Here is a 26,012-nt window from a genome sequence, read left to right as displayed (position 1 = left end):
CGAATAAGTTGTGAGCGCTTTTTTTCCTTCTTTTTTTTGAGGGAGAGAGAGAGTGAAAAATGCACAGAAAACAACAGTCATATATGATTTTATCCGTGGATGATTTCTCATTTTGTAAGATGGTTCTGTATTGTTGGTTCTTATTCCGATCTCTAAAACGGAGAATCCAGTTGACAAAACAGAACATTCCAACACCTGTGTTTTTTTTGCAGCTAATCGGTTCAAAGGGTCGTGAGGTATGAACAATTAAAACAAAGGAAAACAAAAAAGACAAAAAAAGCGCTCGGGAAAAACCAATAGGCGGTGTAGGAACGCTATCGAACGATTGGAAGAAGTTCTTTAAAACGATGGGAAGAACAATAGTGGGGAGTTTTCTGTTCATTAATTAACAGAATAGCCTGCTGATAGGACTGGAACGTGTGCAAGGGGCCGTGTTTTAACGTATCTCGTAGTGAAAAACGCCATTTTTTACGACTAGGCAGAGATGAGCGGAACCATCCCGAGTTCCGCAAACTGCAACCTATCTCTAGCCTTTCCCTCACCACGTCAGATACGTGGTATGCTGCGTTTAAACGTAAGAAACAGATGGTGTCGAAAGTGCTCCGGACATCCTACGTTAGCATAGAAGGATAAAGTGGACTGCCTTCACCAACCCCAAAGGGAATGCGCTCACGCGTGTTCTAAGGTGCCCATATCATTACGGCTGCCTTTCCACAAGCTGGGCACCATCCACTACCGCGTGGGATCACCTAGACCCCGTCTCATTTTTGCCTTCGAACAAACGCTACGCGCGATGTTATTGTGGTGATGAAGCGCTGAGAACTGGAGAATTGGAAGGGAGAGGAGTCAAAAGCGAATTGACGCAGCAGGATCTGATATACGAATATGATAAATTAAGCGCATATCATCGGAAAATAAGAAGTAGATTCTTCTATCCAGTTAAAAGATATCTCATCAAAGGCTGCCTGCAGGGTGATATGTTGTTATGGAAACCTACCTTGACCTCGTTTGGGAAACTTCTCAGATATAAAGATTATAACAGAAGCAAGGGGCAAGGAAAACAATAACATGCGTAGATTTCCACTCTGAGTATAATTTCACACATTTAACGCCCTACTTGTACATTATAAGCTTGCCGCGCATAGGTATGTGTTCCTCACAATGTTTTTCAATAAGTTCTTGGTCAACTTCCAACAACAACTTTGCGTCCAGCAACTTTATATCACAAATTTGGAGTTATGCCAGGTATTCTCCGTTCACTTCTTCAGAAGACTTAAATGAATACAATTAAAGAATTAAATAAACATTGACTAATTTTTATTATGTTATAATTCCTTAAAATCCCTTCTTCTTTCTATGCCGTTCTATCTCTTCATTTCTATCTATTTTCTGCATAAAATCAATATGGCAAGTTAGGTGTGTGAGTGGAGTTGGATGCCAATTTTACATAGCTAAATGTACAAAAAGAAATGCGTAGAAACCGGAAAAAAAGCGAAGGAATTTAGTGTAGAACCAATCAGGGGAACATTTCTTAAACCATTTCCATATTTATTTCCATAGGTGAATGGGTGGTTCACAATTAACAATTAAGAACAAGATAATAAACATTTCCAGTGACATTTCATCTTTGACTTATATGAACTTCCTGAACAACTCCATTTTATCTATAGTTTCAAACTTCTATCGTCAGGTACTTTTCTTGGTTCGAATCAAAAAGCGCATCGTAACGGTCTACCGCGGATACGATCTCGTCAACTTTGGTAACGTGTAACCTTTTGCGATGTAGAATGCAGAGGAAATGTAATGTTCTTGATTCGAACGCTTTCATAGGAGTTATCTTGTAACGCATCTAGAGAAAGGGCTTCATGAAAGGTCAGACGACTCGTCGTCTGAGCTTTTGCTTTGCACGCCACCGCAAGACAAGTGTGAGTTTTACAAGTGTACTAAAGGAATGAGAAACTAGATTTCCGCATTAAACGGCTACGTTTGTCTACTGCAGATTTGACTTCCCGTCTGTATGAGTTGGAGCTTCTAGAGATCAAGTGCGACCGAATGCGCTTAGAGTTTCTTTTTGTTGGAACTCAACTTACGACACTTTTTAGCGCACCTCAATTACCTATAGCGATAGACGTTCTTTTAAAAGCAATATGGGAAATCTTCATGAGTAAACAGCAATAAAACGTGGAGAACAAATCCCTTCTTACGGAGTTCGGTTAAATAGAAGCTGTGAAAAGTGACCAGCTGCAGATGTTGGACACTCAACTCATCTTAGCGAACTTCGCACGGCGCTAATGGAAGAACAGAAAGAGGAGTTTAACACATTTCAGCTGCAAATAATCGAGGTACTTTGCGAATTAGAAATCCCGTTAGACGATATTTCTCGTTTGAACTGTGCCAGTCCTACCTGCCAACGTTGCGCCATAAGGTTAGGTCGCCTCCAACAATCTCCAAGAAGAAGAAATAATCATGGAAAAAGTAGACTACCTACCTAGAAGAAATTGGCAACCAAGAAAGGGAAGAAGAGGGTGTGCAGATTCCACCACCACAACAGGAAGAAAGACAAGACGAGGAAGCACCGTGCGCGGCAAGCAAGAAGGCAGCAAATTGAGGAAGAGATACAGCAGCTCAACCAGGCGAAGGCGACATTTTATCATATGATTGAAGATGTTAGGGGACAAAGAACATACCCACCAAGAAGATTTGAGCGCGGCGCCATCCGTGCTTTTGGAAAACGTCTCATACGTTGCGCTTTTTATGATGCGGCGGGAAATCATTATTCAGATTCGCGTTTCGTTGTTCCCGCAGTCGAAGAAAGGAAGCGCTTGGTTGCCGAACGAAAGCTCTGCACTTATTGTTTAGAAAACTTTTGTAAGAAATTCCACACCCGGTGTTACCAATGTCACAATTTTGGTCACCACTCAGCCATATGTGATCTTCCTAAGAGAAGCGAGGACAATATCAGTCGGCTGAATTGAGCTCGAGATGGTTTGCGCAAATGTGAAGAACAACTGGAAGATCTAGAGAGGGAACTGTAACTCTCGGACGACTAAGCGGCTGGCCGTAGTATCGCGGATGCGATCTTGTGAACTTTGGTAGCGTCTAATCTTTTGCGATGCAGAATGCAGAGGAAATGTAATATTGTTGATTTGAACCCTTCTGAAGAAGTTATCTGGTAGCGCATCTAGAGAAAGGGCTTTATAAAAGGTCAGACTACTCGTCGTCTAACCTTTCATAGAACCAGTATTGCACCAATTTGGTTTTGGCGCTGTGCTTTTCGTTAGTTTTTATATATCTTCGCTTTAACGCTTCCTCTTTAGAACTTTAGATTACTCTGTGCTTTGCTATGTTGTTATTACGCTTCACCTCTTTCTTCCCGCTACTTTGTTATTTCACTTAGTTGTGCACTAAGAACATTAAATAACCAGAAAGTTTATGGCGCATCCAGAGGGATCTCTGGGAATCCAGAGTTCATTGTGAATACCATCTCAGTGACATCGGAAAATAATTCGACCAACTTAACCAGCTTGACCGTCTGAAAATCATTTGTTCACTGTCTCCAACGAATACACTGACGAAGCGGACGGTTGCGCGACAGATCGCTTCCATGCACAACCCATTCGGATGGCTCGTACCCTTGTTAATACTAGCTAACAAATTTCAACAAGATCTTTGAAACTGGAGAAATAAGTTCAATTTGGACGCCAAATTGCCTCCTGAACAATGCGAACAAGCGCGCCAGCCTTGTGCATGCGCCGCATCTTCTTGGCCGTCTTTTACAGCAATTAGGAGGAAACGGACGGAATCACCCCCCTTCCCATAATCTACTATGCCGTATACGAATACTCCACCTGAAATCCGTACCACCTCAGATTCGTGGTGTGATGCCTTTAAAGGAAGGAGTTACGGTCATCTCTGGATATATCAATACTTCAGAAAATCCAGCTGATGCAGGAACACGAGGACTACACAAGAAAAATATGAAGGATCATATTTGGTGGTCAGGTCCAAAGTTTCTTACTGCACCAATAACCGATTAGAACCTCACTTTCTACTCATTGGCTGAAATCGATAATATAATCACCACTAAGGACACTTTTCCTACTATAGTGAAGATTTCTTCTACAAACTACACTTCCGTTCAAGACCTACTCGATTAACTTCGTAAAATAACAGAAGGGAAGAGACGGAGTATTTTTGCGCATATTCCAGAAAGGCTCCCCGCCCCGCCTGCGATTGGTCCCAATTAGCTTTCGTTTACGCTAATACAAGGAGAGATAAACGGAATCACCCTCTTCCCCAAAATCTATGACCACGTATAGGTCTAAAAGCTGTACCACCCCACATTGGGTGATGCCTTCAATTTGTTGACTAATCGCTCTTCTGGCCCTCTGTGCTTAGCCTACCCGTTACTTTGTTATTTCACTTAGTTGTCGTCTTGTTTCACTTCTCTTGTTATTCACGTAACCATTTAATTGTACGTGTTATTATAACTTCTTTGCACTGCAAAATTTCGCCCTGTTCGTGGTCAACGGCGTGGCACACTAAGACCACTGAATACCCAAAAAGTAAAAGGCCTCCAGACGGAGCGAAATGGGTGGGCGTCAGCAACGTAGCACAAGAGCGGCCGGGCTACTGTGGTGATAAATAGCCTCGCGGTACAGCTATCGGCGCTCATTAGGCTTCTGGATACGCGTGATCACATCATACGGTTACCTCCCATTATGAGTTCGACTTTGGACCGTTGGAACCATATGAAGGCGTGCGCAGACTTACAGTGACTTGAGAGGACGACCTGATGGGTTGAGTTATGGTTTTTTTTTGCCTTCCCAAACAAGTCGCGCCAATTTATCAACTCTGGATGAATGTAAGCCTTAATGAGCACGACGGTTACTGCTTGATGGACACGGATCCATCGATTGTGCAGTCAGTCGATCCTCTCGTTGACTACGCTACATCAGCCTCATTTAGAAAGTTCACTTCAGTAACTTCAGTAAGAATAACTAATGGAATTAAAATACATTATGTATTCTATTAGCAATAGTGTCTTAGAGAGAGAAATTGGTTTTTGAATGCAATACTTTTGAAATGTTTGTTAATTCTATGCATTAAAACTTAAAAGAAAGGTCACAGCTTACTGCTCAACGTAATAAACATAATAGATACAAATTGCTCAATAGGTAACCTTAACTGTGAGACTTCTATAGTGTTCGTTATAGTCATTATGATAAGCGTACCCGTGTCGTATTTATATACTGACCAAATCACAGAATAGAGAAATTAACTGACCTTGGTTTTGCCTACAGATATCTCCCAGTAGAGGAATCAGATCTGGTTAGTGAGACGAGGCTGCGTGCTTGTGTGTGGCGAACAGGGTAGCCGCGGGCCAAAAACAATCTTCTGTTTGCACTAAGACGCAGGTGGATCCAGGGGATGAGTTTTCTGTTTCTTCGTCGGAATTGGCATGCAGTACCCAACGTTCTCCCACAAACCTGTGAGATTAGAGGCCTGCAATCTGCCCATGAATTTCAAAAAAAAATACAGCAATAAGAAAGGACAGAGGAAAGCATGATGCGGTAGAGCCAATAAAGACGGAGTTGCAGAGTCAACTAATCTACCGACACGGAAAGGTGCTAAGTTGACTCACTTAGCATACCATGTACGTATGCTTGCACCGGGAGCGTTACGAAGTCATCGAACTGACCGAGGCGAGACGATACCACCCGCTGAACGCCATATGTCAAACTGGAGAACTGTTCTTAGAAACTACAGGATCGGACTACCGTTTCCTTCAAGAAAACCAAAAACAAAAAGGAGAAGAGGCCTCAAAGTTAAGAGACGGGGTCCCAAAACTGTCATTAAAAGTCTCTTCGCTAGCGAAAACGTGAGAAAATACCGCAATGGATAACATTGAAGAGGATTACGGATTGGGTGAACACCTTCATCACTGCAAGAGGACGTGAGTTTTCTAGAACTCCCAGAAGACGTGTTTTTAGAAACTCCTTAGCTAATACGCACGAGCCACAGGCAACCAGGAACTCGCAATACTTTCCAGAGAGACGATAAATGAAAACCTTAGAAAGGGAAGAGAGTAGCGTTGGCTGGAGCTGCAGAGGCCGGAAGGTGCATTCAGTATCCCAGTCGAGACTTCGCCAATCGCAGGCCAAAACGACTTCTCTTCGGAATAACTATTGAATCGAGAAGGCAATTGTAGAAAATCGTTCACGACTTCTATTCTGATCTTTTCTATAGTCATGTACTCTTGCCTACTCAACGTCTGAAGGAAGATGGATATGCATATTCCTGAGGCTCTGCCATCCCAAGTGCGACATGCTATTTCGCCGGGAAGAAATTGTACGGCACTCGGCCCCGACAGGATAAGGTCTGAACATCTGAAGAATCTTCCTCTAGTTCTTATAAACACTCTGGCGATGTTCTTCAGTAGTTACCAAAACCGTGTTTTTGTATAAGAAGGTGAACTCACATGATATCGACAACTATCTCCCAATCTGCTTAGTATTCGTAACCTATAAGTTCTTTGAAAAAAAGGTGAGCGTCATTGAACCCGCAATCGAAAGAGTGATGCTAGGACCATCCCATTTCACTTAACTGAAGTGCAGGATTTGAAGTTCTGTCTTAAGTGTGCGATACATCACGCGATATTAAGCGCACTACAGGAAGACCGCCAACCTGACGGTCAGACCTCTTCACAAAGTCCTTAAAGGAGAAATTCGATGCTCTTTGTCTCCCACGCGAAAGGAGAAACCACTGGCCGACTCTTGCACGAGATCGAAACAGGTGGAGGAATCGTTGGCGCCCGCTCGATCAACTGCAAGAACGGAAGGCAAGATGATCAAAGTTAGAAGGTTAGATTTTCAAGGGGTTATCTTAGCTTTTCACTGTTAAACTAGACCTGCTAAACACACGTCTAAGCAACTATTTTGCTGTGGTTTCTACAATTCGTTGTTTGGTGATAAATGTATTCGAAGGAACGTCTTTTTCTGTCTTGAAAAAAGCACTACTTAAAAAATTAAATAAAAAGAATAAATAAAACACTACTTAATTCCAGTTCAAACAGACTACATAGAAAATGGTGAGGAAGTATTCGCTAGAAAGTAGCAACACAATTTAACAGGATTTATGACCAACCAAACGTACAGTGGTACCCAGGCCAAATCAAATGGAAAACTTCTTAAAAGATTTACAGGATTGAGGGAATTGACATTGTACAAGAAAGAGCGTGGCTTTAAAGAAACAAGTAGTTGTTCCCTTTGAGAAACTTGACAGAATGCTAATCACTATTGATCAATATTCGAAGGATTAACGGAAATAATGTGAGAGTACTACATGGATACAAGCAATATACTTCAAATATGATACCAGTAAACAAAAATACAGCCGTAGGATAGTGTTTTTACACAAAACAGAATTACACACATATTCACAGAAAATGAGAATGAAAGAATTTAAGAGTACACCTGACCCTGAAAGATCTCACTCGAGAATAATACAATCTGAGTCATAGGCGTAGATTTCTTCCGTTGTTGTGTTACGACAACCTACGTCCTCACCTGAAAATATTAGTGAAGACTCAAAATGGTATTATGATCATGATTCTTAGTTTTCTTACTGTGAACTGGAAAATCTGACTCGACTTTCTTCAAGTAGTTGTTGTCCCGATACGTATAATTCGGGGGATGAGGGACAGACATCTGAAAATAAAAATGTACTTGAGGTACAACTATATTGGGAAATAATAGATCTGGTATTGAAACCCTGTGACTACAAGAAGATGGATACTAACAAACCTCCTTTGATCCGCAATGTGCTTTTGTAATATTCGAAGAAGTATTGTTCTTGATTTTTGAAATGTCGTTTGAAAAGACAGCTGGGCTGACTATATAGGTAGGAAAGCATTCATGTGCGAGCTGTCTCATCTGCATGCGCTCGTATTCGTTCCTTGAATACCAGGAATGAAGCACATAAGACTAAGTCAAACGAACAGAAAAATTTACATTTGGTCGTGATGTTTGATGGTAGGATCACCGCGATGTACAGTTTCGATGTGCATGCGGACTTTTTGATAGGTTCTGTGTTGGAAGTTACAACCACCACATTTATAGCTGGAATGTTGACAAAATTATATTGACAGTTAAACGTACACATTACACTGACCGGACAAAATTGGAGTGAATATTAGCATGCGTGAACAACGCCAAAATTGGACTACTTGCGACCAACGTAGAACACTTCTGGAATTGAATTAATAAGGGAGGAAGAAGAATATCATCTTGTGCAATGTCGAACCTACCTTGCACTTGGTTTTCGGTACATTGTTGTCTTGTCTACGTTTTTTCCATTTCGGAGACCTGACGTTACGATTTTTCTTCCACCGAGTGGACGGTGGGGTTACTGATCCACTACTTAATAAAAAAAAAGTAATCGACTGCATTCCCAATTGTTTTTCTTAGGAGCTTTATAGACCAGAACATTAAGACAGCTTAATGTCATTTGTTGATACAACATGATATTAGTTAATCATGCATATTGCATTATTAGTTATTGTTAGTCATTATTAGTTAAACTACTAATTGCAACTTAGAGAAAGGATGTCACTACGACAAGTACTTTGGCCAGCAGAATACTACATCTGGTAGACCTATAGTCAGGCCAAAACGACCAAAATGAACCAGCGCACAGTTGATGCGCTCGAAGCGGCTGTAATCGAGAAATCGAGATTAAAGGCACCACGAATTTGGGGTGGTACGGACTTCAGGTGGAGTATGCGTATACGGGGTCGTAGATTATGGAGACCGGGGTGGTACCGCTCATCTCTTCCTGAATCAATACAAGCAGTCGGCCCCTGAATGCCGTTCTGAACAATGCCTTGAAGAATTATTCAGCGCGCCACCTTTGCACGCATAGCGTCCCTTACTGCCTATCGGGGTAGTCCGAATTGATTTTCGACGAATCGCAGGGCGGAGGCGGCGCAAGGGGTGGAGCGTTACCATAGATAGCGTCGTACAAAACAGCATTCTGAGGCGGCTGTTTGCAGTGATGCAGGGAGATGTGCGGAACTACCCCCGCCTCCATAATCTACGACCCCGTATACGGATAGTCCACCCGCACCACCTCAGATTCGTGGTATGCTGCCTTTAACCAAACGGAACTGCAACGATGCAGTGCTAGCAGGAGTTCCACCTTGATCCTAACCGCAACGTTTCACCGCGTCGCCTCGTGCATCGCCGCCTATGCAACTGCCCCGTGTTTCACATTGTTTTGACCATATTATATGTATAACGAAGATAAGAAGATAAAATTGTACGATTGGGACAGGTCGGAAGGCAATGAAATCATGTGTCAAGCAGAAGAAGTAATGACTTACATGTTCTTCTCTACTTGGATACTACGCCTGAGTACGTCATATTCAATCTATACAACCGTGACCTACGTCACTGACAAACCTGGCAAAGTTCATAACAATTCCGCATGGAAGCTTAATGTGATAAGCTACAGAAGAGAACTTAGTTGCAACAGGCTGACGATCTTTCAGAATCATAATCTATAGCTCTACAGGTGCCCAATTTTTTGCCACTGCACTACTGTACGCTACATCTGTACCAAAGATTTTGATTTAGATCTACCTGAATGAATGACGTCCACGTCTACGATCGATATGAGTCTGTTCAAAGCGATTCGAAGTTCGGAGCAGTTTCAAAACGCTCCTGCATTCAAAACGGCACGAAGGAGTGAGCACTTGGGATCGAGGTGGGAACATCACTAGCTTCACTAGGACTGGAAAAGATGACTGGAAAAGCGAAACTAATAGAGTCCCTCATCCACCCAAACCGCTCGCTCCACCGCTTCGAGCGCAGGTGATTATGCAACTGCACCGAGCTTCATTTCGTTTGCTCCCGACTATAGCTACCAAAGGGACAGAGTTCACGTTAGGTCAAATACTCGCTGTTGCCATGTCTTGTCATGTTTTTATTTCCGAACTTCTTTATTTCCTCCACACTCTCACTATATGCCTATTTGCAGTCTCAAATACTCTAGAATACTTCTTTTTGTTCTACGCAGATATGCATACTATGCAAATAAAGCAGTGTTAAAACAGTCTGTTATTACCCATGTTCGACTGTCTTTGAATCTCGGCATGTTGAAACGAAGTTTTTAATTGATTTCCTTGATCTGTAGCCAAGATTGGTATTGATCGCCTTTATTAAACAACGGCTAACGTTTCGGCGTTACCGCCTTCGTCACAGCCTGGAAAGTTCAAAGCCATTAGTGATTTATCCCCTCAAGCGCCTCATCACCTTTCCAAGCTCTGACGAAGGCTACAACGCCGAAACGTTAGCCGTTGTTTAATAAAGGCGATCAATACCAATCTTGGCTACAGCTCAAGGAAATCAATTTAAAAGTCTGTTGTTATTTCTTCCGAGATGGTACAGTGCAGTTTCAATCTCCTCCTCGATTCTTCAAAACCCTCACTTTATGAATACGTTTACTTTTAAATAGAAGTAAAAACCGGTGCTGCGCATTATAAGGCAGCGGATTAATGGCGGCTTGTCACGAAATTTTCGATGTTTGGATCTCTCGTGTAGAAAATAGAGTTGGCGGTGTAGTGCGCGAATATGAGCGTAACCAGCTCAGCTTCCTTTAATCGTTCTGAAAAACGGTGTGAGAAATGTCCCTAGTTCCTACGATGTGCATCAGAACGCGCCACCCTTGCACATGTGCTGCGTCCGCGATTGAGCGGTTGGAAACCAAAGAGATCTTCTCAGCAGTCTATACAAGTAAAACCCTTAAATAGCAACTGAAGGAACCGGAGCGTGTACAAGGGTGTTGCGGTCCAACGCACCCCGAAACTGGGCAATTTCCTACGTCGTTTTTCAGGAGGATTAGAGGAAATTGAGCATTAGCAAACCTGTGTTTGTAATCTACTTCCCGAACATTATATTATATCGAGATATAAACATCGAAGATTTCATGATATACTGCTTTTAACGCATTAGAATGCAGTGCACCGATTACGGTCGCGATAAAATTTCTTGTTCTGCACAGAATAAGAAAAGAGAATTGAAAGATATAGCTTAATCGCTCACCCAGACGCAAGATAGTGGTCGTCTTCACTAGCAGAGGAACTTGAGCAAGCAAAGCGACGGGATTGTTTTGAACGCTTAAAAACCGCACTAATGCTCTTTTGAAGTCATATTTGTGGTCATGCATACCTGATAATCACGTTTCCTAGTATCATAGAACATTGGGCACCTTGCAAGTTTTCCCGGTGTGCGCCAATTAACAGCAATCGGCACTTCACTGCTACGCAGGAATTCTAATTCAGGATTGTCAGGAAAGCCGACTATACACATCTGGCGTGACTTCTGGCAAAAGATGATCTTTTTATTCCAGATTAATAGCCAAGGTTACAGTTTGATGGTCTCGATAAAGGTAAAATTCGAAGCTAATGTAGAAAAGTGGAACTGTGAAAGTCCCATTGCCTCATCTCTAACACTTGTGGAAAAGAGAAGAAATGATTTTCTTTCAACATATTTTATGTCTTGATCTATTCACGAAGGGATCTGTAGGAAATGCAACGTGACTGACCGCAAAAGATAGTAGTTCCACAAGATCTGTGTTCTGGCATACGTCAACAATCACCCTCATTGCACCTGAAACTTAAATATCATCATATATGAAAAGGTCAAAACGACATGGAGCACAGCGCAGTTGCATAAGCGTCTGCGCTCGAAACAAGGCGGCGAATAGTAGCGGTTGGCGATGTGGTGGAGCCCGCACTAGCACCAGCCATTGTTTCACGATGGTCCCACTTCGATTTCAACTGCCGTATCCACCGTGCCGCTTCGAGCGCAACCGCTTGAGCAACTGCACATTGCTTCATGTCGTTCTACCTGACTACAAATCGCTGAGAATACGGTACTATCTAAATATTTCCTCTACTAAAGCATTGAACAGATAAGAGTCGTAGTCGACATTAAGGATGAATCTAAAGTATGTTCGATTATTTCAATAAACCAGAACCTCATAATGCGAATATTCGAAGTGCGTGTCTCACATGCTCTTCGCTGTATGGAAACGGTAGATACGCTTTATTAAAGCATAAACGATGAAGTGTCTGGCGTTAATCAATCCGCCTGGGATGCGTCACCACGTTTACTTCAATTCAAAATCGTTTTAGGTTTACGAAACTGGCCTATACAATGACTTGCGGGGGCTAGCCGATGTGTCAAGTCAATGTTCTTATCCTCCCAGACAACTCCCGTACCAATTAACTGACTCGGAGGGATGAAGGTCTTGATGGGCAATAGGGTGGATTCGAACCTCCGATCGATCGTGTAGACAGCGGAACCTGTTACCAACTGCGCTACACCCACTCCCTCGCTCCATTACTCAACAAAAAAATTATGCTAGGAAGATTACGCTGGACACAGATAAGGAAGTATATCTTGAACAGAGATGAGAAGCAAAGACTACAATATTCTAATAATTTTTTCTAAAGAGCTCAAGTTCTTTTTAAAACTTTCCCGCCAACAAGCATAACTTGTTACAGACACGTTTTAGAATGAGTTCACATGTGCAACACGTGCTGACAAGATTAGCAAAGATATGGTGAAATCAAGTCTGAGCGTTCTTCTTCTCACCGGATCAAGGGTTGCGTTTGAGAATTGACAGCGCATTCGCCGCGACGTAAACGGATCGTTGCAGGTCACCTATCGGATCTGTTTATTGTTACTATTATGTGCATTATTATTAGGGTAGTTACGTTCAAATCTCATCAAAGGAAAACGATTGATTGAGCTGTATGACCGTACCTTTTGTGTTATGAAATAAAGCAAGGAAAACAACATATAGTCGGGTCAAAACGACATGAAGCACGGTGCAATTGCGTAAGCGGCCGCGATTGAAGCGACGCGATGGAGCGAGAGGTTGGTATTGAGGAGGGATCATCGCGAACTACAGCAACGAACAGTGGTAGGAGGTTCTCACTCCTTCCTGACCACTACGCTCCACCATCATGTCGTTTTGACTCTACTATAATTTATGTGAGATGATCATCATTCTCGAACTGCAATGCGTGAAGATTGTTCTGGGCGCCGCCCCAATTTGAATGAGCAGTGCGACTGCCCGTGCCAATGCAATGCATCCTAGGAAGTTGACGAAAAGACAGGTATTCATGCCGAAGTGAATATTGTGGGATCTACTATTTATCAGATCGATAGTACTCATATCTATAAAGACCTCATAACGATGCACAAACAATATAGGAGTGACTCACTTTTCTTCATGTGACCTGAATGAGCGGCACTCAGGAAAAATCAAGAAGTCGCCCTTTACTTGCTAGAGCGTTCGGCTCTAAGAAGGCTACTACCACCGCTGGTGCTCAAATTCCACTACTCACAACTGAAAACAATGTGGGTGACGTGTTAATGAGTGCACCTTGTTGTAATTTAGCATTCATGTCTCGAGAAAGTCCTAAGATTCTTGTAATGGGGCACCAGTAAGGACCAATGGCTTTAGCGGCAAGTGCACAATCGCACTATGAACGGTGGCAACGCGGTCGGGACGACATTTATAGTAAGGTTAAAAAGACAAGAAGCACGGTGCACCTGCGTAAGTGGCTGTGCTCGAAGCGGCGTGGTGGAGCATAGCGGTTAGGGTCGAGTGAGTACCCTTACTAGCACCATACATCGCTGCAGTTCGCGATGGTCCCACGTCGAATTAAACCGCCACCTCCACCGCTTATGCAACTGCATCGTGCTTCATGACGTTTAGATCCGACTATATGTCATGTGGTGCTCTCCGATTCATATCGTGACTCGATGAAATGTAGCACAACAGTGTATTTGTGTAAATCACAAGGATGTGGATCACGACTATAAACTCGATCACGCTCAGCCCTTCCTAATTGTTCTGAAGAACTGCGTGGGAAACGGCCTCGTAGACAGAGTTCTCCTACAAGACACCTAATAACGTGTTACGCCTGCGAACGCTGCGTGACACGTTGTTAGGAGTCTCGTAGATAAACGCATCTACCAGCGAGAAAGAGAGACTGCGACGACATCCCACTGATAGTGGGCGGCGCGCGGTCATTGTTGCAACATGTATGCTCGAGCTTGGATGTGTGGCGCGTTGTTACGAAGGAACGTTACGTTAGGAAAATTCCATCGACAAATCCAGTTCCCATAACTTTTCTCAAGGATTAGGAAGGACAGGGCGAGCGTGACTGCGCTCATACTCGTTATCTGCACCTCCAAGCCCCTCTTTTCGAACATCCCACAATCTTAACATCGCCAATTCCATGGTATGCTGCTTTTAAACACATGCATTCAGAATTCGGCGACTAGTCACCTGACTGAGAATAAACTATGCACTGCATAATCAGTGATATCAATTTGTGAGAATAAAAATTCAGTTGTTTAGGTATATCAGCACTGTTTTCTTGCCGTTCCTCTGAAGACCACCAATGACGTCGATCTCGTGAAGCCGCTGACAAGGTTTCTTGAGGCTTCAAATTCGACAGTCTGTGTCAAAGTCACCGATCTGCGGGGAGCTATCGAGGTTCGTGGCCTGCGTACGGTAGCTAGCTTTGCTTCCTGTATACATATTTTTTCAGGTATTTAACAGATTACGCTCGAACGCATGTTCTAAAACGACAAGAGATCCGCAATTATTGCTAGCATGCGTTGCTGAGTATGCTTTTGTGAAAACTTCGTTAACCCCTCTTGAATTCATTAGGATACTCTTCCCTCGTTTTAAGGTACTACGATCAACTCACCGCTTTTGAAGGTAAACTAGTCACTCTCACATCTCCTCGTCTTGAGGGTTTTCGTTGGAGAGATGCTTTCGAGAGTGGCAGGTCATTCCTCAGTAAGGTAGGTATTGAGAAAAATTCAAAAAAGAGCTTCTCGTTAGTTGTAGCAGGAAGTCGTTTATACGAGCATAGCATAGCGGCATTGCACTTAATATAGCTCTTGACTTCTGTGGTCGTTGTCTAATGGGTAACCTGCTAAGTACGTGTTCGTTAGTGTGGAAGCCAGATGGAAAACATAGAGATCAGGGTATAGGTTACGAGAATATGAGTGTAGTTCCACCCAATTCCCCATAATGTTCTTGAAAAGCGGTGTGGTAACCGCCTTAGTACCTTCATGCACATTAAAACGCACAACTCTTCTACACGTCCAGTTTCTTCAGCAGCCTATTCATTGCTTTTACATGAATAGGCTGCTGAGAGTATTTCACTGATTCCCGACCGCTCACTCATGGATGCGGCTCGCGCACAAGGGTGGCGCATTCCGCCTTACTTCGTAGGAAGGAATGCCGTTCTCGTGCCAATTTTCAGGAGGATTAAAGAAAACTGATGGGTGCCACGCTCGTATTCGTAATCTACACCTCGAACATATCGTGATACGTTACGTTTAAACACATTCGACGCCGACTACTTGTGTGTATCCTTTTCTCTTCGGAACGTTGTCAAATACTCTTAACATTCTGGAAGTCTCAACACAGTGATAGGTTAGAAGCTAGTAAGCGCAATAATTTGTATCTTTAATAACTTTGGTCCACTTCTTTCAAGCAGGTGCGTGATTTTTCAAGTCATTTGCTGCCGCGATTTATCCAGAGGGAAGTTTTGAAAACTATGACAAGAGTAGAAATGCAAATAAAAAAGTGAATGAAGAAGCAAAGTTGAATTCTGTCTCATGCGTAGCTTTGTCGTGTATTGTTACCACAAGTAGGAAATGATTTCTGCTTCGGCCCATCCCTGATCCTATCCTATATTTGGTTCTTGGTGTGTTTAACGGGCCGTTTTCGATAGGAAGAAGTTGAAAAGAAGATAGAATGTGTGTCTTGTAGAGAAAGAGTGCGTATGCTACGGCATCTGTACCATGCCAGGCCGGTTGGACACGTTTAGGGCCAACCGTAGGCTATAAAGTGTATGTAAAACTTCTCTGTCGTAATATTAGAACATCTTCAAACTTTTCGGTAATTGTTTTCAGTCTCACAGCATAGAAGCCGATGTATCGTTGGAAAGAGCAGCGGTGCTATTCAATTACGGAGCTCTTCTCTCGCAAATCGCTGCATCGCAGCCGTTACACACCGATGAAGAAAAGAAGACTTCTGCCAAGTTGTTTCAGCAGAGTGCAGGTAAAATAGAACATTTTCGTAGAAAATATTCTAGATTTTGAAATTCTTGTAATGAAGTGTCTTTTACAATTTGGTTCGGAGTGGTGTTACACGCGCATGCGAAATCTGTTTGCAGCCGTTAGCAATGTTGCAAAATAGCCCATCCCAATTTTTCCCCACCAGATCTTGGACATTTCAACTGGAGTCCCGCAAAACGCTTCCTACATTTGTAGGACTTTGAAATACACTCGATGCTATCTCTAGTACATCAAATTCTGAAAAGAGCTAGACCTTTTTCATTGTTATGTGTCTTTTCAACGTTTTCACTTGTTTCAGGCGTTTTTGCTCAACTACGGGATTTTATGAAACAAATGACACTCGAACGATGTACTACTGATCTCCAGCCAGATTCACTTACGCTTCTTTCTAACCTTATGCTAGCTCAGGCACAAGAATCGATCTATACCAAAGCTTATGGAGGTACTGTTCCAATTTTTTCTAATAAACCTCGTTAGCGTTATTCTTTACTCAAACTTCAAGGAATGCTTTTAAGATAAAATGAATCAAAGTGCACTCGTAAAAATTGCTGCTCAAACAAGCGACTTCTATATGGAAATCAGTAAGACTATGAATATGGAAACAGCAAAGGGATACTGGAAGAAGGTAATCACTATTGTGTCACTCTACTCGCTTAGTTACTACTTCATGTTCTTCTTTGTTTTTGCAAGTTACTAACGTTTGGCAACTGACAGTCTGAACATGCGGAATAGTGTAACTAAAAAATTGACGTTGGGGTTCTTAGTAGTGCTTGTTTTGAGATGATTAATAATTCAGGATTGGCTGAGCATCATCACAGGAAAAGCATTAGCTTTCCAAGCAATCGCTCAACTGCATCAAGCACAGGTTTGCCTTCAATCGTTGATTTTACGAGATTTTCTTCAATAGAATGAGCACGCTAAGTGCTCTTCAGCTTCTAAAAGCCTTGGTAATGATATACATGCGAAGAAGGGTTCATTTATCCAAGTTAGGTTTATTTGCTTGCTGGTTACCAGCTTTGTGTATTTACAAAATATCAGTCTTTTGGTCTAATCGGAAATCCTTGTGTACCCCGCCACATACGCATTGAGCTCAGCTCGTTTTGACCCTACCCTACTATAAGAAGTGATTGGATTTGTTTTTTTCATATCATTTACATTCATTCACTCGATAAGCTATGCTCTCTTCCCTCATTTCTTGTTTTTTCCTTCCATTTTCGCCATTACATCGATAATGTCCCACGAAAATAGTCGAAAACAATTGGCTCCGACATAGGATCAACCGAGTGGCTGCGACACGTAGCAATGCATGCTCGTCCTTTACAGGGCCCACATTATTTTTTTCTCTTTCATGTTCCCTAACCAACTTGCATCGCGGGTTGAAGACTTTCGACGCCGACGATACAATATTGGAAGCAGTTTTGGAACTCTACATTCTCCGTACTCACCACCCGTCTGTCATCCATCTTCAACATTTTCAGGTGAATCTTCAACAGCAGGAAGTCGGTGAACGCTTGACACGTCTCAAGTACGCCATCGAACAAGTGCAGATCGTGAAGCATCATCTGCCGTCTGGCTGCTTGCACGAGCAGATCGTGGAGATAGAAAACACTTACGCAGCAGCGCTAAAGGAAAACCAACTTATCGTGAGCTCACATATTAGAAGAATGTCCTTCATATGTTCTACGTTAGGTATACAATTCGATGTTCCAGTACCATGCGCAAACGAGCGATTTCCATACGTTGCCTGCTGTGCCAAGGGCGGTGTTGGCGAAGGCACTCCCTCCAAGCAGTCCTCTTTGTCCTGACTTCAAAGGTGAGTCACAATACGTTTGAAATTGACTGAAATTGGTCGTTCATACTTGTTATGTAGATGTCTTTTCGAATGTTATTCCGATAAATATTCTTATGGCTGTGCAAAATCACGACACTATGAAAAATGAGCGGCTGAAGAGGGAAGCGGATCGACTCAATGAGGAAACCCAGGTTATGGAAAGGTTAGCCTTTCTTCTTCCATATGGCTCCAGTAAATTTATGAATTGACAGTATTGCATGAATGGATACTTAATCGGTTTGGCTATATGCGGTAAAATCCTCTGAGCTTAGATGCGATCTCGTATGTTAAAGTTCATTCTTCTTTTCATCTGAGAGAGTGAAAAGTTAGACGAATGATTGTTAGGACCTCCAGAAAGGAGAAAAAAGAGATTGTCATGTTGTAGTTCTGTGCATCTTACTAATATCATACATGAAGCTTCCTTCCTCTCTCTTTCAGCATTGTAGCATCTCTTGGTATGTCCGATGATTCTTCGTTACCAGAATTAGTGAAGCGACATTCGGCTGAAGTGAGCATGTTGTGGATTTCTTTTGTACATTTCTATGCGTAAATAGTTTCTACGAAATTAATAGTCTCCTCGATCGATCTTGGCCGCTGTAGACACACTGGAATATAGTCGACGCCGAATCTGTTCTCGTGAGCGCGGCACGTCGAGCGCGTAGCATGCTTTTTCTTTGCTTGACACACGTTCATATTCGTTCCTCTGTCTTGTTCCAATTAAGGCTACGTTATTGCCTACAGTTGAACCCACTAGACCCTATCTATGTATGTTACTGCGATCTGCTAAAGGTCTTAATAACTAGAAAGAGCGCCATGAGAGTAATGGAGGAATTCAAAGATAATATACGTACCTGGTAAGGACTATGTGTATTTTATTCTTGTAGGTCAAGAAAGCTGGTGGAGTAAAAGAGCTCCAGAACAAAATCAACGAGATGTCCAGCTTACGCGCCAGAAACAAAGAAATACTTGCTGATGTTAGTTTGCATAAATATGCTTGAAATTCATTGTTGATTCTGTGTTTTAGATTGAGCAAACACTTAACAAGGAGAAGCTGAGCGATGCTGATCTTCGTCGTCAACTTGGCCCAAAATCCAAACGGCTATGTAGTGATGAACTTGTCGGACCGTTTTTGCAAGTATGGACTGATGGACATAACTGTGAGTCTTAGTTAATTTCTACTGCTAAAATGGTAATATTTGAGGAGGTGTCGAACTTTCGCGCTTCCTTGCACGCGACATCTGAAGAGGATAAAATGTTCAAAAAGAACTTTGAGCTAAATAGACAAGCTATTGAAATGCTCAGCAAAAACGAGGTATGAGTCTACCCCATATTTCTATGGATTCGAATGTTTCTAAAGGAACTTTACCGGCTTATTTAAGAAAGATCTCCGTTTGCTTTTGCCCCCTCGACCACATCGCATGGCGGACAAAGCTCCAGAAGCTACAAGCTTTCTCCTGAAATTGATAGATAAAGCTCAAGAGGTAAAATGCGAAAGGGCTGAGCTGTTGAAGGTAAGCATCCGGACAGTCTTCGGTTTATAATCTCCGATAAGATGTTGTTGCTTACTCATAGGAGATTCTAATTTTGCAGTAATCTTCTTTTTTCAATTACAATAACAACTGTATTTATATCAGTCGATTTTCGGGCGTTTCTCACTCGGACAGCAGCCATGTAAATGATGGGAGCCAAGCGCTAGGGGCTGAGCTGTCGTGTTCAGTGTCACTACTGTAATTACTCATTTAATCTCAGCGTTGCCTCGCTTAAACTTCGGCATGCTGCTTGCGAAACTCGCGCTGGGACAGTGCAATGCAAACCAGACGGAACGCGGGAATTTAGATAAAAAACTTTTTTGTTTCCATTCTGTTTATATTTCTACGGTCTCAGTTTGAAACCAAGTGAGAAAGCCTTTTTGGTAACTTGACGCACCTTTTAAATATGAATGGAAGGGGAGAGTAAATTTAATCAAGGTCACGAGTTTATGGAAGAAGACAAATGAGAAGTAAAGTCTATGTAAACATAAAAGAGGAATGTTTCGCACTTCACTGATGGATTAATTTCTTGAGAAGGGATTGCTTTGGGCGAGTTATTGCAGAAGTGTTAGATGCTTCTTGCGATATGAATGCCTCCAGCATTACATATTTCTTATTTTGCGCCAACAATAATAATAATAATAATAATAATAATAATAATAATAATAATAATAATAATAATAATAATAATAATAATAATAATAACATCTTTTGGCATTTGTTGTTATTTCTGCGGATTCACTTCGTTTTCCTCGCGTATTAGATACAATATTGCCCCAACAATACCATTTAATCCGTTTTTCTTCCTGGTAATCCTTATGATGCTAATTATAGCTGCTTATAGATTTTATGTCCACGATTTTATGTTAACCAAGAGAAGGCTAATGTCGAGGGTGATCAGCGAATACAGTAACTTTGGCGGCAGCTCCAGGGCTCTAGCACTTAGCTGGCACCTCGTTTACAGCAGTCTTCGGTGTGGGAAACGCCAGTCCTCACGCATGAACGACTCTCTTTTGATCTATATTGAGGCCAAGTCTTGTCAGTTCTGTAATTTTACCTTTGTTTTTTTTTTATATTGTACGATGGAAATCAGTCAACAATGTAGTCGCCAATGTTAGTTACTATAGTGCTCGTTATGGGCAGGTCAGCGATCCCCTTCTCCCAGAACTGGGGAGGGTGATAGTCGAAGAAGAACCTCGCGACCAATCCAATGGAACTTGGCTAAGAAACCTTTAAAGGGGCAGAATAAGTGATAGTCAGAGAAAGCCGTGTTAGGAGAATGGGGAAACTGTGCCCAAGCCTAGCTTTTCTATTTTTGATTGCTCTCCTAAGCTGTATGGGGTCTCGCGTTACCATGAAGGAGAGCACCGAAGCTCGTCTCTGCCGCTATTCTCGAATAGCTTCCGCTGGTACTGAGTGGCGTAAGTGATAGCGGTGACCGTACGTCCCTGCGGGAGTGGCTCGTGGTACAGTATTCGAATTTTACAAGCAGCAGATGGCTTTTTTGGGGTGCATGTCCGATTTGGCGCACGTGGGTAGATGTCCTCCTCGAGAGAGGCGCACGACACTGTGAATTAGAGTGGTGGGCCACTCAACTCTCACTTTCTGGTCTTCAAGAAACTCCTTTTGATGCGGGCGGCGGCGGCAGACTAACAGATAGATATCCCAGTACAACGTGTGCCATCCGGCGAAGTATAAGAGATCCATCGAGTCAGCACTTTTCTGTAGTTCAGAGCTGGAGGAGGGCTGTGAACTGTTTGATGACTACATCCGAGTCTCACCACGAGACTACGAGTGCCAACCCACGGATTATCTTTGACAGAATCGAGAATAGCAGAATCTTCTACAGTGTAAGGGCGTGTCGACCGTGGCTTGCCTTTGAAGATCGTATCTCCTCTTGCGAAGCGAGTGAACCAGCGGTAGACAACCATCATGGTAGTGGTGTCATCCCGGAATGTGCTGTTGATGTCGCGGACTGCGCTCGTCGCTCCACTGCTGCGGCGCTATTCATAGAAGATGATGGCTCGAAACTGGTGAAATTGACATCAAAAAATCATTCATAAAGTTAATTAACACTACCAGGCTGTACATACTTTCTGCGGAGTAGCTCCGATAATGCTCTACAACTACCGTATGATAGACTATCTGTATCGATCAACAATCGAAAGCTCTGGACTTTCCGAAAAAAGAAAAGACTTTATTACATATCTAATGCGAAGGATTCTCCACTTTTTGCATGAATCAGCGCAGTACATTGATAGTCACTTCATTTGCGTAAAACGTTACGATCGCTAAGAACGGCCCACCAACAATCAATATCTATCCTGAGGGAGATCGGCACTGTCGACGTTGCTCGTCATCTAGTGACAAAGGAGTGCAGCAGCAGGCTAAGAATCTGTCATTCTTCCTTTGCACACCTATCTGTGGAGTTACGCCGTTGCACTCGGGGGACTAAAAATTTAGTCGGCACTACCCATGAAATCGCTGTAGACACACTTCATATTCCTCCGTCCTTTCTTGATTTCAGGACATTCGTGAAAAATGCAACAGCACATCCATGGAAAATATTTTGCCTTTGCTTTGCCGTTCGAAAAACGTTAGCCCTGAGGATATTCTGAAAGAAAAAATGAACGAGGTTTTTTTTATATATTAATTACTCAGTTTTGCAGATCGTTAATGTTGAAGATTTCTGGTTTAGGTTTGCGAAACGATCAAAGAGGAAATAGACAAAAGTCTCAAAAAACAGAAATTGCTAATGAAGGACGTTGAGGTGAAATTATAGTGCGATCACATCACATAAAACTATTGTACGACATTTCGCCAAAAAATTTTGAGTCCTTTTATGTTAGAAATGGTGTGCACGCTTTTCAAATGCGAATCAACAGAAAAGTCCTATAGTAAGAGATCATGTGGAAAGATCGTTGTCGGCTGGATATGATGTTTTCCATGATCTCAGTAAAAAGTTGCCTGGCAGGATAAAGGTAATTTCTCAGAACTTTGTTCTTGTCTGGAAATCTCTGTGAGCTTCATTTTATATTAGCGCTACCATCATCTCATGGAAAATCTCCTACGACTTCAGCAAAAGGTCAACGATTTCTCTTTTGCACGCGAAACAGAGAAGGAAGAACTGCTTCGAGCGTACCGATGCAATGCTTCATGCAATGGTAGGTCGGATGCTCAATTTTCGAGATTAAAATTCGAAACGTTCATTTGTGTGAGGTGGGCATAAAATTTAGTGATGTTTCAGGATCAGAAACCTCAGCTGCTGTTCCAAACGTACATCCGATGACACAGGTGTCATTTGTACCGTCAGCACCTCCACCGTATTCCACTCAGCCATTTATATACGGTTCGTAGTTTATTAAGATTTCCACAACTTGTCGTATATGATATTGGTACCGAATTTCTTTTGCCGCCGCAATGCACATCTTTCTTTGTCTGACACAAACTACATCTTTCCTGGATCGTGCCCGTATCTAGAGCACATCGCGGCTGTCCCGTTGAATTTCGCAGCCGAGAGTATTGCTCAATATATTTTTATTTTTCTTAATTTTATTAATGTCTTTCCCATAGTTATTTGCTTTGGCTACGAAAAGTCCCCAATTTCTTTGCCTATATCCTTGCATCTTTGTCTTCTTATGTTGTTGACGTGTACAGTACTCTACTTTTTCAGCTTCTGCTCAGCCTAGTACAATATCATCAGTTCCAATGCTTCCAACACATCCTATTGCACAATTTGCAACTCACCCTATCAATTCTTACCAACAGTACCCGACATATGGTGAAAATTACACTCTTTTCTTTGATGTGAACGAACTGAAACAAATGTTGCAGGTGTACCGGAGCAACAATCACAATTCCACTTACCACAATACACTCATGTAGTTCCATCAGGTCCTACCGCTCCACCACTCTATCAACCGCCCAATTCGCAGTACTCTGGAGGACCGTCACCATGGCACAACATGGGCTATCCGCATTGAAAAATTGATCTATTTTAAATTATATTTCACCATGAACTGCCACAAATTAAGATCATTTGTATCAAAATACCTGGAATACTATCCAGATACACATTATTAATTGTCACATCAGTAACTTGAGACTATGGTATTTCTGTCAAACAATCTTACTTCAATTTCTGGTGCACTTATTGTGCAATGGAGAAGGTAAATAACTGTTATGATCGTCATTACTTATCGGATCTTAATTAGTATCAAAGTAGGTTTGTTAGGATAAATTGAAGGTGTTAAGGATTTCTTCCCAACTCGTGTAGATTTAACTGCAATATTTGTTTCCACGGTTTAGCTATCTGGTATCAATCTTTAGAGTCTTCAATCCACTTTTTTTTCTCATTTTAATCTAAATTTAACCAACAAACTAAATTATATTTCTACCGCGCTGCTGTTTTCCACGTCCTATTGATCGCCTGTAGCAGCAAATCATCGTCTGGTTGAGGACCTCACTGCATGGGAACACTACAGAAAGAACGAAAGATAAAGTGTTTTTCGTTGATCATTTCTTTAGATGCGACCGCGCTTTCGACTTCAACTTCAGCATCTTTTGAGAGTTATGAACGAGTGTGTGATCTATACAATGACTTGCGATGGTGGGCCTATGTATCAATTCAGTGTTTTTATCTTCTCAGTTATGTCCTCGGAGGATTGGAGGGCTTACGTGGGCTAGGAGGTTTCGAACTAACGACGGTGCAGCCGCAATCTCATACCACTGCGCTACACCAGCAAATAATTAGAAAGTGAAAATAGAGTACAGGGATATTTCACCTGAACTTCACGTTTCACGCACTATCGATGCAGTGAGACGCCTCGTAATGGGAAGATGTGCTGAATCTTGGTAGAAAACTTCCTGGCATTCAGTTATGATAGCGCCATCGAAATAGTTTGTAATCTCCCATGTTAACTTCCAAAATACCAAAATACTTAGATGGCCCGTCTTCACTGGACGTGCGGGCCCCAGCATCTCTTCCACTCGTTTCGTTCCCTCGCCATTGTCATCCAAGATGTTCTCAAGTTTCGTGAGTGACGTTGACGAGGTCCTTGAGCCTATCCAACTGAGTCCATCCGTGTAGCGAACACGTTACCCCATCTCGTTGGCGGTCTCCCTCGAGGGCGTTTAGCGTCTCTTGGGATCCACTCTAGCGTTCTTTAAGTTCATCTGTCGTCGATTCTTCTCATGATGTGACCTGCCCATCTACGCTTTGCTTTCGATACATATTCCGCTGGATCGCGAAGACGGGACATTCCTCTTAAGTCGGAACTGCGAAGACCGGCTAGGTGTTGTGTGCGCCGGTTAAACTTCAGAAGCCTTCACCATGAATGACATTAAGTAGTTTGTAATCGATCACTTTCTTCGTTCATGGAAGGACACCAAACAAAAATGGAATATTTTTTTAGAACTTATATTGAGGCAGCATACCAGGAATCTGACGTGGTGAAGCAATTCGCAGGAAAAGCTAGAGATGGGATTGTAGGTTGCGGGATCAGGAGCGGTTCCGCTGATCTCTCTCTGATCGCCGTATGAAACGACGTGGAGGAGAATGTTTTTTTTAAAGACGATTTCGGTTGTAACGCACCATTCTTGTGTACGCGCCGCATCCGAGTGCGATCAGTCGAATATCAGTGATCTCTTCTCACCAGCCTATTCAGGTAAAACCAATAAATAGGCTGTTAATTGAACCGAAACGTGTGTATAGAGGAGCGTTCTAAGGTACCAATGTGGTTCCAACATCGTTTTATACAACGATCAGTGAAAGATGAGAGGAACCACCCCTGGTCCCGCAACCTACAACCCCATCTCTAGCTTTTCCTGCAGATTCCCTCACCACATTAGATTTGTGGTACTGTTTCTTGAAGGCAGATATCTTCAGGAGCAACAATCGTGCTCTAAATATCATGTCCGTGTTTAGCCTTTTCTTCCCCCTAAATATTCTCTATGTTGTGTTTTCAAACCTCTGCTTTTACCATCTAAGTATTCTCTGATGCGCAAGGAGAATACTTCTCGTTCCTCTTTTGTGTTTTATCTGAGATATATATATATATATACGTTCGAAATACATTTCTTATCCAATTCTTCTACTAATCATCCTGCTGTTCAAAGGCATGACTTTAACAGGATACATTCGTATTGTACTTCGTATTTGGTTTGAAATGTGACTTAAGTCACATTTCAAACCAAATACGAAGTACAATACGGGTAATAGTCCACAGGCGCTGCACACAGGATGGGCACATTTCTCTTTCTTTCGTTATATGTGGTAACAAAGATATATTTGCATAAATCTTTATAAAGTCGTATAAGAATATTGTTAGTCCGTAATATGACAACCCGCAGTTAGACAATGCACCAAAAAATTTAGAGAAAAAAAACGACGGGAAAGCCGAAGAAAAAAAAAGAAATTCATCCTACATCGGTATATGCATGTATATGGACCAGAAAAACACTAAAAATAATGAT

The 26,012-nt window shown here is 42.3% G+C and overlaps 3 protein-coding genes across 3 annotated transcripts; 1 reads left to right on the top strand and 2 right to left on the bottom strand.

Annotated features, from left to right (window-relative positions):
* Positions 1 to 7,491: 7,491 nt before the first annotated feature.
* On the bottom strand, positions 7,492 to 11,664 carry RB195_011672 (uncharacterized protein; the record flags this gene model as incomplete). Its single annotated transcript, XM_064193200.1, has 9 exons — positions 7,492 to 7,568; positions 7,628 to 7,709; positions 7,806 to 7,956; positions 8,013 to 8,120; positions 8,173 to 8,249; positions 8,309 to 8,420; positions 11,103 to 11,176; positions 11,229 to 11,381; positions 11,605 to 11,664. The coding sequence occupies 9 exons, from the start codon at positions 11,662 to 11,664 to the stop codon at positions 7,492 to 7,494; spliced, it is 894 nt and encodes a 297-aa protein (XP_064050783.1).
* Positions 11,665 to 12,663: 999 nt separating this feature from the next.
* On the bottom strand, positions 12,664 to 12,966 carry RB195_011671 (uncharacterized protein; the record flags this gene model as incomplete). Its single annotated transcript, XM_064193199.1, has 2 exons — positions 12,664 to 12,728; positions 12,831 to 12,966. The coding sequence occupies 2 exons, from the start codon at positions 12,964 to 12,966 to the stop codon at positions 12,664 to 12,666; spliced, it is 201 nt and encodes a 66-aa protein (XP_064050782.1).
* Positions 12,967 to 13,313: 347 nt separating this feature from the next.
* On the top strand, positions 13,314 to 23,521 carry RB195_011670 (uncharacterized protein; the record flags this gene model as incomplete). The annotated part of the gene is made up of 23 exons (XM_064193198.1): positions 13,314 to 13,430; positions 14,440 to 14,577; positions 14,633 to 14,709; positions 14,777 to 14,891; positions 16,014 to 16,161; positions 16,477 to 16,620; positions 16,694 to 16,803; positions 16,975 to 17,043; positions 17,657 to 17,821; positions 17,889 to 17,991; positions 18,049 to 18,172; positions 18,448 to 18,517; positions 18,894 to 18,983; positions 19,034 to 19,144; positions 19,211 to 19,321; positions 19,389 to 19,520; positions 22,066 to 22,173; positions 22,237 to 22,308; positions 22,388 to 22,519; positions 22,579 to 22,702; positions 22,786 to 22,887; positions 23,212 to 23,319; positions 23,373 to 23,521. 23 exons carry the CDS (start codon positions 13,314 to 13,316, stop codon positions 23,519 to 23,521), a joined length of 2,619 nt encoding a protein of 872 aa, XP_064050781.1.
* Between the last annotated feature and the right edge of the window lie 2,491 nt (positions 23,522 to 26,012).

The sequence above is a fragment of the Necator americanus genome, chromosome III (assembly GCF_031761385.1).
Source record: "Necator americanus strain Aroian chromosome III, whole genome shotgun sequence".
NCBI classification, from domain to species: Eukaryota; Metazoa; Nematoda; class Chromadorea; order Rhabditida; family Ancylostomatidae; genus Necator; species Necator americanus.
This window is presented reverse-complemented; position numbering and strand designations above follow the sequence as displayed.